The following is a 14,471-nucleotide window of genomic DNA, read 5'->3' on the forward strand; positions in this document are numbered from 1 at the left end:
TTTATTACAAGATTGTGGTTGCTGAATTCAAGACTTTTAACTTGGTGACTGAAGGGTTTTGCCCTCTAATTTTTGTTCTCTGTTTTAAGAGGTGAATTAAACCTTCTTCATTCTAATTTCAAATTAGTCTGTGTCAACACTGAAGGCTGGACTTGATCAGAGGTCTTCTCCAACTATAATGGTTCCATGATTCCAACATAGAATCCCAGAATGGTTTGAGATAGAAAGGACCTTCAAGACCATCCAGGTGCACCTCTCTGCCCTGGACAGGGACACATTTAACTAGACCAGGACGCTCAGAGCTCCATCCCACATGGCCTTAAACAGCTCCAGAGACAGGGAATCCACAATTTCATTTGGAAAAATGCCTTGAGAAGGTCTCATTACCATTGACATAGAGGCTCTGGCTGTTGAGGCTGTAGTGTCCCAGCTTGGTGATGCCATTGGTCATTTTGCTCAGCTCATGGTAAATGGTTGCTCTGTTGAACTTGGGATCTGAAGGCTCATCCCTACAGCTGCACATGGCATCTACTACTGTGTCATCCCTGTTCTCCGTGGACCTAGGAAACGAGGCATTGGTTTAGTCATTAATGAGAAATCTATCTTAACTTCTAGCATACAAAGAGAGGGATCAGAAAAACCCCTCAGACATGGCTACCACATAAGAAAATACCCAAAGATGAGTTAAATGCTGAGAAATGGAAATTTTAAGAAGCAGGGAATGGGGACTTTTCCCAGACATGGCTCTTACCTGAATGCCATTACTTTGCAGCCGATGTAAGCTGGGCCAATGCTGCTCCTTTGGAGTAAAAGATCAAGCTGGAAATGGAATAACAACATGGAAGTAAGTTGTCCCAGTGAAGGTAAGAGATGAGAGATACTGAGAGAACTCTGCCCCAGCAGAGAATTGTTTGCGAGACTTACATAGTGGTACATGACTTTTTCTGTTGACTTGAATCTCCTGGAATTGGGTTTCTGCAGATCTGCTGTGAACTGGAGGTTGGTTATTGTGAAGTTCAGGGTGAAGTTCTTCACTGCTGGTGCTAGAGGTTGGATAGTTTGATCAGCAGCTGTAATGAAAAAGGAAAATTATTGCTTGAAAGTACCATTAATGTTCAACATCCCAAGAGGAAGCACTCTAGGTAAAATTCCCAGATATTCTAGGAGGCTTCAAGTCCATATAAGCTATGGTTCCCAAACAGGCTCACAAATTCTCTTAACACTACGTTATAAACAGCAGTGCTCTTGCTTGATTAATCCAACTTCCTGTTTTGGCTGTTGCTAATTAGCAAAATCTTCCCGCCCCTCAATTTCTCTTTAGTGGGACTTACATAGTTCAGGCTGCACTTCATGATGACCTGTGGGGGGAAGAAAAGGAACAGGACTTGAGGAAGTGCCTTAGAGTTGGAAAGGTTTGGCACACACTAGAATACAGAACATGTCTGAGAGCTCCTGAGTAAACATTTCCTAGGAAAGATTGATTTGGTGACTGTCCAGGCATATATGTATATTACTGTGTTGGCAAGGTGCTGCTTTTCTTAGCAATGCACAGAATTCTCCATTTCTTAGGGATATTTAGAGGAAATTTACCAATTCCCGAAATCCAGTTTAGAATCACAGACTGGTTTGGGGTGGAAAGGAAGTTAAAGATCATCAAGTTCCAACAACACTGCCATGGCCAAAAAATCATTTAATTTCTACATGGAAAATTTATGCATGATTGTGTAAAGCAGTGGTAAGTGCTAGTGCTTGACTGACGTTGAGAGGTCAGTCCCTATATTTTCTGAGATATTCGTAAATAGAATACTTTAACATAGTGTAAATGAGAAAATACACGTGAAAAAGATTAATTTTAATATATTAAATGTAGAGTGTTAGAGAAGTCCGCAGTAAAAAGCATGAGATAAAAATGAGTGAAAGAAGAAAAAATACTACAAAAAGAGGAATGATTTCGCTAAAGAAATGGACGAGATATGAAATCACGAAAGCATAGAAAATGAAATATAGGAAAATTAAATAAATGAAAAAAAAAAAATCACCGTTGACGTAGAGGCTGTCCTTGTCCAGGCTGTAGGGGCCCAGCTGGGTGATGCCTCTGGTCTTGTTGCTCACTTGGTGGTACAGCCCCACCCTGTCCAAAGGCGCAGCCGAGGCCTCCTTGCTGTAGGTGCACACGGCGTCCACCCGGGTCTCGTCCCTGTGGCTGCCTGGCCTGCAAAACACAGGGACCTCCATGAGCACTCTCATCTGTACATTCTTCTTTTAAGCCTTTCATAGCCATTTGTAAGTTGAAATCCTTGGTCTGCCTTCCCTAAATGTCTGTGTGTTTGGTGGCCACATACTGCTCCTCATCCTCACTAATGCTCTGGGAAACTTGATTAAGGAGAGAGCCTGGAACGGCGTTGAAAATACTCTTGAATTCACCAAATAATCTTGGCCTATTCCATGCAAGGATGAGAGTGCGGGTTTAGGGAGGGACCTCCAAGAGGAAGTGGCATCAGGGAGAACATCCTGGAGCAGGACGGCATCAACGAGAAGGGGCTCCCTCCATAAAAGTGGACAACATGAGTGTTCTCCGAACCAGCCCTTGACCTCTCATGTGAGCATGAGGCTTGCAAAGGGACACTGGGGTGCAGAGCATACCTGAAGTCTGTTTCACATCCCTGAAAAGCAGGACCAATGGTGCTGGTCTTCAGCAGGCGGTCCAGCTGCCAATGGAAGAAGTTTCACAATTAAGCCTTGGCCAGCTCCTCTGCACTGCTACCAAACTGATGAGATCAGGGAGGCCAAGGATATGGCTCAGTGCTGGTCCACCTACCATCATGTTCATAACCCTTCGAGTGGCTCTGAACTTGGCCGAGTCAGGATTCTCCAGGTCGGAAGTGTAGGGAAGGTTGGTGATGGTGAAGTTGACGGTGAAACGCTCAAGGAGAGCAGCTGTCGTTGTTGGATGGGTTGGAGCTGAAAGAAGAACAGATAGGGAATTACAAATTGGAAAACTGTGATGGTTACAGCTCTGGCTGCATGAATGCAGAGGTCTCCTGCCAGCCCAGCTCTCCATGGCCAAGGCAAGAAGACTCCCGATGACCCCAAGGATCTCAAGCCCCAGCCCGCAGAGTCCACTGCCCTAAAGAAGACCAGTATGAGGCCCTTGATGCCTTCAGATCCCATCCCACTCCTGCAAGGTACTCACTGGTCAGCACTGGCTGCTCGTTGTATCCTGGGAAAAGAGAGAGACAGAGGGTCAGGAGCTGGATGTGGGCCAGGGGCAGCACTGGGCGAGGGCTGCCTTGGCAGAGCAGAGGAGGCCGAGAGAGGAGCCTCAGTCACCGTTGACGTAGAGGCTGTCCTTGTCCAGGCTGTAGGGGCCCAACTGGGTGATGCCTCTGGTCTTGTTGCTCACTTGGTGGTACAGCCCCACCCTGTCCAAAGGCGCAGCCGAGGCCTCCTTGCTGTAGGTGCACACGGCGTCCACCCGGGTCTCGTCCCTGTGGCTGCCTGGCCTGCAAAACACAGGGACCTCCATGAGCACTCTCATCTGTACATTCTCCTTTTAAGCCTTTCATAGCCATTTGTAAGTTGAAATCCTTGGTCTGCCTTCCCTAAATGTCTGTGTGTTTGGTGGCCACATACTGCTCCTCATCCTCACTAATGCTCTGGGAAACTTGATTAAGGAGAGAGCCTGGAACGGCGTTGAAAATACTCTTGAATTCACCAAATAATCTTGGCCTATTCCATGCAAGGATGAGAGTGCGGGTTTAGGGAGGGACCTCCAAGAGGAAGTGGCATCAGGGAGAACATCCTGGAGCAGGACAGCATCAACGAGAAGGGGCTCCCTCCATAAAAGTGGACAACATGAGTGTTCTCCGAACCAGCCCTTGACCTCTCATGTGAGCATGAGGCTTGCAAAGGGACACTGGGGTGCAGAGCATACCTGAAGTCTGTTTCACATCCCTGAAAAGCAGGACCAATGGTGCTGGTCTTCAGCAGGCGGTCCAGCTGCCAATGGAAGAAGTTTCACAATTAAGCCTTGGCCAGCTCCTCTGCACTGCTACCAAACTGATGAGATCAGGGAGGCCAAGGATATGGCTCAGTGCTGGTCCACCTACCATCATGTTCATAACCCTTCGAGTGGCTCTGAACTTGGCCGAGTCAGGATTCTCCAGGTCGGAAGTGTAGGGAAGGTTGGTGATGGTGAAGTTGACGGTGAAACGCTCAAGGAGAGCAGCTGTCGTTGTTGGATGGGTTGGAGCTGAAAGAAGAACAGATAGGGAATTACAAATTGGAAAACTGTGATGGTTACAGCTCTGGCTGCATGAATGCAGAGGTCTCCTGCCAGCCCAGCTCTCCATGGCCAAGGCAAGAAGACTCCCGATGACCCCAAGGATCTCAAGCCCCAGCCCGCAGAGTCCACTGCCCTAAAGAAGACCAGTATGAGGCCCTTGATGCCTTCAGATCCCATCCCACTCCTGCAAGGTACTCACTGGTCAGCACTGGCTGCTCGTTGTATCCTGGGAAAAGAGAGAGACAGAGGGTCAGGAGCTGGATGTGGGCCAGGGGCAGCACTGGGCGAGGGCTGCCTTGGCAGAGCAGAGGAGGCCGAGGGAGGAGCCTCAGTCACCGTTGACGTAGAGGCTGTCCTTGTCCAGGCTGTAGGGGCCCAGCTGGGTGATGCCTCTGGTCTTGTTGCTCACTTGGTGGTACAGCCCCACCCTGTCCAAAGGCGCAGCCGAGGCCTCCTTGCTGTAGGTGCACACGGCGTCCACCCGGGTCTCGTCCCTGTGGCTGCCTGGCCTGCAAAACACAGGGACCTCCCTCAGCACCCTCCTCTGCCTTTTTTCTTCTCAATCTTGCATCATGGAACTGCCGTGGTCATTTCAGAGTGGTGATTTAACATTTGTCTTTCCAAAATTGGAGTATGTGTTTTTGTAGCTGTACACTGATCTGCACCTTCAATAACAGCCTTGGCATATTTAGGAAGCAGAGGGCCTGCAAGAACTTTTGGGCCTTCCCTGCTTGAAGTGGGGAATGCAGGAAATGAGGGGGACATCTAAGCATGAGGTGCATTCGGAAGAAGATCCTGGGATGGATGGAGAATGTCCTTGCTCCATAAAGGTGGAGAACAAGACCATGACTGGCCCACATACATAAGCAAGGGCACAGAGAGGCACACTGGAGGGACACTCATACCTGAAGTCTGTTGTCTCACATCCTTGGAAAACAGGGCCAATGCTGCTTTCCTTCAGCAGGCGGTCCAGCTGCCAAGGGAAATGGTGTCACAGTTAAGGCATGGCAATCACACTGTTCTTCTAAGTGTGGGGAACCCAGGGAGGACAAGACAATTTCCCAGTGCAGGCCCACTTACCAAGGTGTTCATAACCCTTTGAGTAGCTTTGAATTTGGCTGAGTCAGGATTCTCCAGGTTGGAAGTGTAGGGAAGGTTGGTGATGGTGAAGTTGACGGTGAAACGCTCAATGGCAGCAGCTGTCGTTGTTGGTGGCTGGGTGGGAGCTGGAAGAAGCACAAAGGGGGAAGGAAAAGAGGCAAAACCCAAGATGTCAAGGCTGTGCTTGGAAAACCATAGAGGGCATCCAGCCATCCCTGCTCTCCATGGGAAAGGCTGGAAGAATTCCTGCCCCTATCCAGGAAGCCCAAGCACAAGCCCTCAGCCTCCTCTGCTTGAGGAAAGCCTCAGTGAGCCCTTTGCTGCCTTCACACCCCATCCCACTCCTGCAAGGTACTCACTGGTCAGCACTGGCTGCTCGTTGTATCCTGGGAAAAGAGAGAGACAGAGGGTCAGGAGCTGGATGTGGGCCAGGGGCAGCACTGGGCGAGGGCTGCCTTGGCAGAGCAGAGGAGGCCGAGAGAGGAGCCTCAGTCACCGTTGACGTAGAGGCTGTCCTTGTCCAGGCTGTAGGGGCCCAGCTGGGTGATGCCTCTGGTCTTGTTGCTCACTTGGTGGTACAGCCCCACCCTGTCCAAAGGCGCAGCCGAGGCCTCCTTGCTGTAGGTGCACACGGCGTCCACCCGGGTCTCGTCCCTGTGGCTGCCTGGCCTGCAAAACACAGGGACCTCCCTCAGCACTCTCATCTGTACATTCTCCTTTTAAGCCTTTCATAGCCATTTGTAAGTTGAAATCCTTGGTCTGCCTTCCCTAAATGTCTGTGTGTTTGGTGGCCACATACTGCTCCTCATCCTCACTAATGCTCTGGGAAACTTGATTAAGGAGAGAGCCTGGAACGGCGTTGAAAATACTCTTGAATTCACCAAATAATCTTGGCCTATTCCATGCAAGGATGAGAGTGCGGGTTTAGGGAGGGACCTCCAAGAGGAAGTGGCATCAGGGAGAACATCCTGGAGCAGGACGGCATCAACGAGAAGGGGCTCCCTCCATAAAAGTGGACAACATGAGTGTTCTCCGAACCAGCCCTTGACCTCTCATGTGAGCATGAGGCTTGCAAAGGGACACTGGGGTGCAGAGCATACCTGAAGTCTGTTTCACATCCCTGAAAAGCAGGACCAATGGTGCTGGTCTTCAGCAGGCGGTCCAGCTGCCAATGGAAGAAGTTTCACAATTAAGCCTTGGCCAGCTCCTCTGCACTGCTACCAAACTGATGAGATCAGGGAGGCCAAGGATATGGCTCAGTGCTGGTCCACCTACCATCATGTTCATAACCCTTCGAGTGGCTCTGAACTTGGCCGAGTCAGGATTCTCCAGGTCAGAAGTGTAGGGAAGGTTGGTGATGGTGAAGTTGACGGTGAAACGCTCAAGGAGAGCAGCTGTCGTTGTTGGATGGGTTGGAGCTGAAAGAAGAACAGATAGGGAATTACAAATTGGAAAACTGTGATGGTTAGCTGGCTGCATGAATGCAGAGGTCTCCTGCCAGCCCAGCTCTCCATGGCCAAGGCAAGAAGACTCCCGATGACCCCAAGGATCTCAAGCCCCAGCCCGCAGAGTCCACTGCCCTAAAGAAGACCAGTATGAGGCCCTTGATGCCTTCAGATCCCATCCCACTCCTGCAAGGTACTCACTGGTCAGCACTGGCTGCTCGTTGTATCCTGGGAAAAGAGAGAGACAGAGGGTCAGGAGCTGGATGTGGGCCAGGGGCAGCACTGGGCGAGGGCTGCCTTGGCAGAGCAGAGGAGGCCGAGGGAGGAGCCTCAGTCACCGTTGACGTAGAGGCTGTCCTTGTCCAGGCTGTAGGGGCCCAGCTGGGTGATGCCTCTGGTCTTGTTGCTCACTTGGTGGTACAGCCCCACCCTGTCCAAAGGCGCAGCCGAGGCCTCCTTGCTGTAGGTGCACACGGCGTCCACCCGGGTCTCGTCCCTGTGGCTGCCTGGCCTGCAAAACACAGGGACCTCCCTCAGCACCCTCCTCTGCCTTTTTTCTTCTCAATCTTGCATCATGGAACTGCCGTGGTCATTTCAGAGTGGTGATTTAACATTTGTCTTTCCAAAATTGGAGTATGTGTTTTGTAGCCGTACACTGATCTGCACCTTCAATAACAGCCTTGGCATATTTAGGAAGCAGAGGGCCTGCAAGAACTTTTGGGCCTTCCCTGCTTGAAGTGGGGAATGCAGGAAATGAGGGGGACATCTAAGCATGAGGTGCATTCGGAAGAAGATCCTGGGATGGATGGAGAATGTCCTTGCTCCATAAAGGTGGAGAACAAGACCATGACTGGCCCACATACATAAGCAAGGGCACAGAGAGGCACACTGGAGGGACACTCATACCTGAAGTCTGTTGTCTCACATCCTTGGAAAACAGGGCCAATGCTGCTTTCCTTCAGCAGGCGGTCCAGCTGCCAAGGGAAATGGTGTCACAGTTAAGGCATGGCAATCACACTGTTCTTCTAAGTGTGGGGAACCCAGGGAGGACAAGACAATTTCCCAGTGCAGGCCCACTTACCAAGGTGTTCATAACCCTTTGAGTAGCTTTGAATTTGGCTGAGTCAGGATTCTCCAGGTTGGAAGTGTAGGGAAGGTTGGTGATGGTGAAGTTGACGGTGAAACGCTCAATGGCAGCAGCTGTCGTTGTTGGTGGCTGGGTGGGAGCTGGAAGAAGCACAAAGGGGGAAGGAAAAGAGGCAAAACCCAAGATGTCAAGGCTGTGCTTGGAAAACCATAGAGGTCATCCAGCCATCCCTGCTCTCCATGGGAAAGGCTGGAAGAATTCCTGCCCCTATCCAGGAAGCCCAAGCACAAGCCCTCAGCCTCCTCTGCTTGAGGAAAGCCTCAGTGAGCCCTTTGCTGCCTTCACACCCCATCCCACTCCTGCAAGGTACTCACTGGTCAGCACTGGCTGCTCGTTGTATCCTGGGAAAAGAGAGAGACAGAGGGTCAGGAGCTGGATGTGGGCCAGGGGCAGCACTGGGCGAGGGCTGCCTTGGCAGAGCAGAGGAGGCCGAGGGAGGAGCCTCAGTCACCGTTGACGTAGAGGCTGTCCTTGTCCAGGCTGTAGGGGCCCAGCTGGGTGATGCCTCTGGTCTTGTTGCTCACTTGGTGGTACAGCCCCACCCTGTCCAAAGGCGCAGCCGAGGCCTCCTTGCTGTAGGTGCACACGGCGTCCACCCGGGTCTCGTCCCTGTGGCTGCCTGGCCTGCAAAACACAGGGACCTCCCTCAGCACCCTCCTCTGTACATTTTTCTTTTAAGCCTTGCATCATGGAACTGCCATTTGTAAGTGGTGATTTAATCATTTGTCTTTCCAAAATGTCTGTGTGTTTGGTGGCCACATACTGCTCCTCATCCTCACTAATGCTCTGGGAAACTGGATTAAGGAGAGAGCCTGGAACGGCGTTGAAAATACTCTTGAATTCACCAAATAATCTTGGCCTATTCCATGCAAGGATGAGAGTGCGGGTTTAGGGAGGGACCTCCAAGAGGAAGTGGCATCAGGGAGAACATCCTGGAGCAGGACGGCATCAACGAGAAGGGGCCCCCTCCATAAAAGTGGAGAACATGAGTGTTCTCCGAACCAGCCCTTGACCTCTCATGTGAGCATGAGGCTTGCAAAGGGACACTGGGGTGCAGAGCATACCTGAAGTCTGTTGTCTCACATCCTTGAAAAGCAGGGCCAATGGTGCTGGTCTTCAGCAGGCGGTCCAGCTGCCAAGGGAAGAAGTTTCACAGTTAAGCCTTGGCCAGCTCCTCTGCACTGCTACCAAAGTGTGGGGAACCCAGGGAGGACAAGGATATGGCTCAGTGCTGGCCCACCTACCATCATGTTCATAACCCTTCGAGTAGCTTTGAACTTGGCTGAGTCAGGATTCTCCAGGTTGGAAGTGTAGGGAAGGTTGGTGATGGTGAAGTTGACGGTGAAACGCTCAAGGAGAGCAGCTGTCGTTGTTGGTGGCTGGGTGGGAGCTGAAAGAAGCACAAAGGGGGAAGGACAAAGAGGCAAAACCCAAGATGTCAAGGCTGTGCTTGGAAAACCATAGAGGGCATCCAGCCATCCCAGCTCTCCATGGGAAAGGCTGGAAGAATTCCGATGCCCCTATCCAGGAAGCCCAAGCACAAGCCCTCAGCCTCCACTGCTTGAGGAAAGCCTCAGTATGAGCCCTTTGCTGCCTTCACACCCCATCCCACTCCTGCAAGGTACTCACTGGTCAGCACTGGCTGCTCGTTGTATCCTGGGAAAAGAGAGAGACAGAGGGTCAGGAGCTGGATGTGGGCCAGGGGCAGCACTGGGCGAGGGCTGCCTTGGCAGAGCAGAGGAGGCCGAGGGAGGAGCCTCAGTCACCGTTGACGTAGAGGCTGTCCTTGTCCAGGCTGTAGGGGCCCAGCTGGGTGATGCCTCTGGTCTTGTTGCTCACTTGGTGGTACAGCCCCACCCTGTCCAAAGGCGCAGCCGAGGCCTCCTTGCTGTAGGTGCACACGGCGTCCACCCGGGTCTCGTCCCTGTGGCTGCCTGGCCTGCAAAACACAGGGACCTCCCTCAGCACCCTCCTCTGCCTTTTTTCTTCTCAATCTTGCATCATGGAACTGCCGTGGTCATTTCAGAGTGGTGATTTAACATTTGTCTTTCCAAAATTGGAGTATGTGTTTGGTGGCCACATACTGCTCCTCATCCTCACTAATGCTCTGGGAAACTTGATTAAGGAGAGAGCCTGGAACGGCGTTGAAAATACTCTTGAATTCACCAAATAATCTTGGCCTATTCCCTGCAAGGATGTGAGTGCGGGTTTAGGGAGGGACATCTAAGCATGAGGTGGCATTCGGAAGAAGATCCTGGAGATGGATGGAGAATGTCCTTGCTCCATAAAGGTGGAGAACAAGACCATGACTGGCCCACATACATAAGCAAGGGCACAGAGAGGCACACTGGAGGGACACTCATACCTGAAGTCTGTTGTCTCACATCCTTGGAAAACAGGGCCAATGCTGCTTTCCTTCAGCTTCAGCAGGCGGTCCAGCTGCCAAGGGAAATGGTGTCACAGTTAAGGCATGGCAATCACACTGTTCTTCTAAGTGTGGGGAACCCAGGGAGGACAAGACAATTTCCCAGTGCAGGCCCACTTACCAAGGTGTTCATAACCCTTTGAGTAGCTTTGAACTTGGCTGAGTCAGGATTCTCCAGGTTGGAAGTGTAGGGAAGGTTGGTGATGGTGAAGTTGACGGTGAAACGCTCAATGGCAGCAGCTGTCGTTGTTGGTGGCTGGGTGGGAGCTGGAAGAAGCACAAAGGGGGAAGGAAAAGAGGCAAAACCCAAGATGGTCAAGGCTGTGCTTGGAAAACCATAGAGGTCATCCAGCCATCCCTGCTCTCCATGGGAAAGGCTGGAAGAATTCCGATGCCCCTATCCAGGAAGCCCAAGCACAAGCCCTCAGCCTCCTCTGCTTGAGGAAAGCCTCAGTGAGCCCTTTGCTGCCTTCAGATCCCATCCCACTCCTGCAAGGTACTCACTGGTCAGCACTGGCTGCTCGTTGTATCCTGGGAAAAGAGAGAGACAGAGGGTCAGGAGCTGGATGTGGGCCAGGGGCAGCACTGGGCGAGGGCTGCCTTGGCAGAGCAGAGGAGGCCGAGGGAGGAGCCTCAGTCACCGTTGACGTAGAGGCTGTCCTTGTCCAGGCTGTAGGGGCCCAGCTGGGTGATGCCTCTGGTCTTGTTGCTCACTTGGTGGTACAGCCCCACCCTGTCCAAAGGCGCAGCCGAGGCCTCCTTGCTGTAGGTGCACACGGCGTCCACCCGGGTCTCGTCCCTGTGGCTGCCTGGCCTGCAAAACACAGGGACCTCCCTCAGCACCCTCCTCTGCCTTTTTTCTTCTCAATCTTGCATCATGGAACTGCCGTGGTCATTTCAGAGTGGTGATTTAACATTTGTCTTTCCAAAATTGGAGTATGTGTTTTGTAGCTGTACACTGATCTGCACCTTCAATAACAGCCTTGGCATATTTAGGAAGCAGAGGGCCTGCAAGAACTTTTGGGCCTTCCCTGCTTGAAGTGGGGAATGCAGGAAATGAGGGGGACATCTAAGCATGAGGTGCATTCGGAAGAAGATCCTGGGATGGATGGAGAATGTCCTTGCTCCATAAAGGTGGAGAACAAGACCATGACTGGCCCACATACATAAGCAAGGGCACAGAGAGGCACACTGGAGGGACACTCATACCTGAAGTCTGTTGTCTCACATCCTTGGAAAACAGGGCCAATGCTGCTTTCCTTCAGCAGGCGGTCCAGCTGCCAAGGGAAATGGTGTCACAGTTAAGGCATGGCAATCACACTGTTCTTCTAAGTGTGGGGAACCCAGGGAGGACAAGACAATTTCCCAGTGCAGGCCCACTTACCAAGGTGTTCATAACCCTTTGAGTAGCTTTGAATTTGGCTGAGTCAGGATTCTCCAGGTTGGAAGTGTAGGGAAGGTTGGTGATGGTGAAGTTGACGGTGAAACGCTCAATGGCAGCAGCTGTCGTTGTTGGTGGCTGGGTGGGAGCTGGAAGAAGCACAAAGGGGGAAGGAAAAGAGGCAAAACCCAAGATGTCAAGGCTGTGCTTGGAAAACCATAGAGGTCATCCAGCCATCCCTGCTCTCCATGGGAAAGGCTGGAAGAATTCCTGCCCCTATCCAGGAAGCCCAAGCACAAGCCCTCAGCCTCCTCTGCTTGAGGAAAGCCTCAGTGAGCCCTTTGCTGCCTTCACATCCCATCCCACTCCTGCAAGGTACTCACTGGTCAGCACTGGCTGCTCGTTGTATCCTGGGAAAAGAGAGAGACAGAGGGTCAGGAGCTGGATGTGGGCCAGGGGCAGCACTGGGCGAGGGCTGCCTTGGCAGAGCAGAGGAGGCCGAGAGAGGAGCCTCAGTCACCGTTGACGTAGAGGCTGTCCTTGTCCAGGCTGTAGGGGCCCAGCTGGGTGATGCCTCTGGTCTTGTTGCTCACTTGGTGGTACAGCCCCACCCTGTCCAAAGGCGCAGCCGAGGCCTCCTTGCTGTAGGTGCACACGGCGTCCACCCGGGTCTCGTCCCTGTGGCTGCCTGGCCTGCAAAACACAGGGACCTCCCTCAGCACCCTCCTCTGCCTTTTTTCTTCTCAATCTTGCATCATGGAACTGCCGTGGTCATTTCAGAGTGGTGATTTAACATTTGTCTTTCCAAAATTGGAGTATGTGTTTTGTAGCTGTACACTGATCTGCACCTTCAATAACAGCCTTGGCATATTTAGGAAGCAGAGGGCCTGCAAGAACTTTTGGGCCTTCCCTGCTTGAAGTGGGGAATGCAGGAAATGAGGGGGACATCTAAGCATGAGGTGCATTCGGAAGAAGATCCTGGGATGGATGGAGAATGTCCTTGCTCCATAAAGGTGGAGAACAAGACCATGACTGGCCCACATACATAAGCAAGGGCACAGAGAGGCACACTGGAGGGACACTCATACCTGAAGTCTGTTGTCTCACATCCTTGGAAAACAGGGCCAATGCTGCTTTCCTTCAGCAGGCGGTCCAGCTGCCAAGGGAAATGGTGTCACAGTTAAGGCATGGCAATCACACTGTTCTTCTAAGTGTGGGGAACCCAGGGAGGACAAGACAATTTCCCAGTGCAGGCCCACTTACCAAGGTGTTCATAACCCTTTGAGTAGCTTTGAATTTGGCTGAGTCAGGATTCTCCAGGTCGGAAGTGTAGGGAAGGTTGGTGATGGTGAAGTTGACGGTGAAACGCTCAATGGCAGCAGCTGTCGTTGTTGGTGGCTGGGTGGGAGCTGGAAGAAGCACAAAGGGGGAAGGAAAAGAGGCAAAACCCAAGATGTCAAGGCTGTGCTTGGAAAACCATAGAGGTCATCCAGCCATCCCTGCTCTCCATGGGAAAGGCTGGAAGAATTCCTGCCCCTATCCAGGAAGCCCAAGCACAAGCCCTCAGCCTCCTCTGCTTGAGGAAAGCCTCAGTGAGCCCTTTGCTGCCTTCACACCCCATCCCACTCCTGCAAGGTACTCACTGGTCAGCACTGGCTGCTCGTTGTATCCTGGGAAAAGAGAGAGACAGAGGGTCAGGAGCTGGATGTGGGCCAGGGGCAGCACTGGGCGAGGGCTGCCTTGGCAGAGCAGAGGAGGCCGAGGGAGGAGCCTCAGTCACCGTTGACGTAGAGGCTGTCCTTGTCCAGGCTGTAGGGGCCCAGCTGGGTGATGCCTCTGGTCTTGTTGCTCACTTGGTGGTACAGCCCCACCCTGTCCAAAGGCGCAGCCGAGGCCTCCTTGCTGTAGGTGCACACGGCGTCCACCCGGGTCTCGTCCCTGTGGCTGCCTGGCCTGCAAAACACAGGGACCTCCCTCAGCACCCTCCTCTGCCTTTTTTCTTCTCAATCTTGCATCATGGAACTGCCGTGGTCATTTCAGAGTGGTGATTTAACATTCGTCTTTCCAAAATTGGAGTATGTGTTTTGTAGCCGTACACTGATCTGCACCTTCAATAACAGCCTTGCCATATTTAGGAAGCAGAGGGCCTGCATGAACTTTTGGGCCTTCCCTGCTTGAAGTGGGGAATGCAGGAAATGAGGGGGACATCTAAGCATGAGGTGCATTCGGAAGAAGATCCTGGGATGGACGGAGAATGTCCTTGCTCCATAAAGGTGGAGAACAAGACCATGACTGGCCCACATACATAAGCAAGGGCACAGAGAGGCACACTGGAGGGACACTCATACCTGAAGTCTGTTGTCTCACATCCTTGGAAAACAGGGCCAATGCTGCTTTCCTTCAGCAGGCGGTCCAGCTGCCAAGGGAAATGGTGTCACAGTTAAGGCATGGCAATCACACTGATTTTCCTCTAAGTGGAGGGAACCCAGGGAGGACAAGACAATTTCCCAGTGCAGGCCCACTTACCAAGGTGTTCATAACCCTTTGAGTAGCTTTGAATTTGGCTGAGTCAGGATTCTCCAGGTTGGAAGTGTAGGGAAGGTTGGTGATGGTGAAGTTGACGGTGAAACGCTCAATGGCAGCAGCTGTCGTTGTTGGTGGCTGGGTGGGAGCTGGAAGAAGCACAA

General features: G+C 52.1%; 1 protein-coding gene across 1 annotated transcript in view; it reads right to left on the minus strand.

The window, feature by feature from the left end:
- The window catches only part of MUC16 (mucin 16, cell surface associated), a 49,189-nt gene that overhangs the window by 9,139 nt on the left and 25,579 nt on the right, over positions 1 to 14,471 (minus strand). The window contains exons 19-61 of the mRNA XM_088067603.1: positions 14,311 to 14,456; positions 14,133 to 14,200; positions 13,565 to 13,737; positions 13,428 to 13,454; positions 13,048 to 13,193; positions 12,873 to 12,940; positions 12,305 to 12,477; positions 12,168 to 12,194; positions 11,788 to 11,933; positions 11,613 to 11,680; positions 11,045 to 11,217; positions 10,908 to 10,934; positions 10,525 to 10,670; positions 10,344 to 10,417; positions 9,745 to 9,917; positions 9,608 to 9,634; positions 9,223 to 9,368; positions 9,043 to 9,110; positions 8,430 to 8,602; positions 8,293 to 8,319; positions 7,913 to 8,058; positions 7,738 to 7,805; positions 7,170 to 7,342; positions 7,033 to 7,059; positions 6,662 to 6,804; positions 6,487 to 6,551; positions 5,883 to 6,055; positions 5,746 to 5,772; positions 5,366 to 5,511; positions 5,191 to 5,258; positions 4,622 to 4,794; positions 4,485 to 4,511; positions 4,110 to 4,252; positions 3,935 to 3,999; positions 3,331 to 3,503; positions 3,194 to 3,220; positions 2,819 to 2,961; positions 2,644 to 2,708; positions 2,040 to 2,212; positions 1,332 to 1,358; positions 925 to 1,070; positions 752 to 819; positions 388 to 560 (exon numbers count right to left, since the gene is read on the minus strand). Of these exons, the coding sequence (XP_087923729.1) occupies positions 388 to 560; positions 752 to 819; positions 925 to 1,070; positions 1,332 to 1,358; positions 2,040 to 2,212; positions 2,644 to 2,708; positions 2,819 to 2,961; positions 3,194 to 3,220; positions 3,331 to 3,503; positions 3,935 to 3,999; positions 4,110 to 4,252; positions 4,485 to 4,511; positions 4,622 to 4,794; positions 5,191 to 5,258; positions 5,366 to 5,511; positions 5,746 to 5,772; positions 5,883 to 6,055; positions 6,487 to 6,551; positions 6,662 to 6,804; positions 7,033 to 7,059; positions 7,170 to 7,342; positions 7,738 to 7,805; positions 7,913 to 8,058; positions 8,293 to 8,319; positions 8,430 to 8,602; positions 9,043 to 9,110; positions 9,223 to 9,368; positions 9,608 to 9,634; positions 9,745 to 9,917; positions 10,344 to 10,417; positions 10,525 to 10,670; positions 10,908 to 10,934; positions 11,045 to 11,217; positions 11,613 to 11,680; positions 11,788 to 11,933; positions 12,168 to 12,194; positions 12,305 to 12,477; positions 12,873 to 12,940; positions 13,048 to 13,193; positions 13,428 to 13,454; positions 13,565 to 13,737; positions 14,133 to 14,200; positions 14,311 to 14,456 (4,515 nt within the window). The remainder of the gene's footprint in view (positions 1 to 387; positions 561 to 751; positions 820 to 924; positions 1,071 to 1,331; positions 1,359 to 2,039; positions 2,213 to 2,643; positions 2,709 to 2,818; positions 2,962 to 3,193; positions 3,221 to 3,330; positions 3,504 to 3,934; positions 4,000 to 4,109; positions 4,253 to 4,484; positions 4,512 to 4,621; positions 4,795 to 5,190; positions 5,259 to 5,365; positions 5,512 to 5,745; positions 5,773 to 5,882; positions 6,056 to 6,486; positions 6,552 to 6,661; positions 6,805 to 7,032; positions 7,060 to 7,169; positions 7,343 to 7,737; positions 7,806 to 7,912; positions 8,059 to 8,292; positions 8,320 to 8,429; positions 8,603 to 9,042; positions 9,111 to 9,222; positions 9,369 to 9,607; positions 9,635 to 9,744; positions 9,918 to 10,343; positions 10,418 to 10,524; positions 10,671 to 10,907; positions 10,935 to 11,044; positions 11,218 to 11,612; positions 11,681 to 11,787; positions 11,934 to 12,167; positions 12,195 to 12,304; positions 12,478 to 12,872; positions 12,941 to 13,047; positions 13,194 to 13,427; positions 13,455 to 13,564; positions 13,738 to 14,132; positions 14,201 to 14,310; positions 14,457 to 14,471) is intronic.

This window comes from Pseudopodoces humilis, chromosome 28 (genome assembly GCF_049639895.1).
Source record: "Pseudopodoces humilis isolate 2021_Gansu_Grassland_sample_001 chromosome 28, ASM4963989v1, whole genome shotgun sequence".
Classification (NCBI taxonomy): domain Eukaryota; kingdom Metazoa; phylum Chordata; class Aves; order Passeriformes; family Paridae; genus Pseudopodoces; species Pseudopodoces humilis.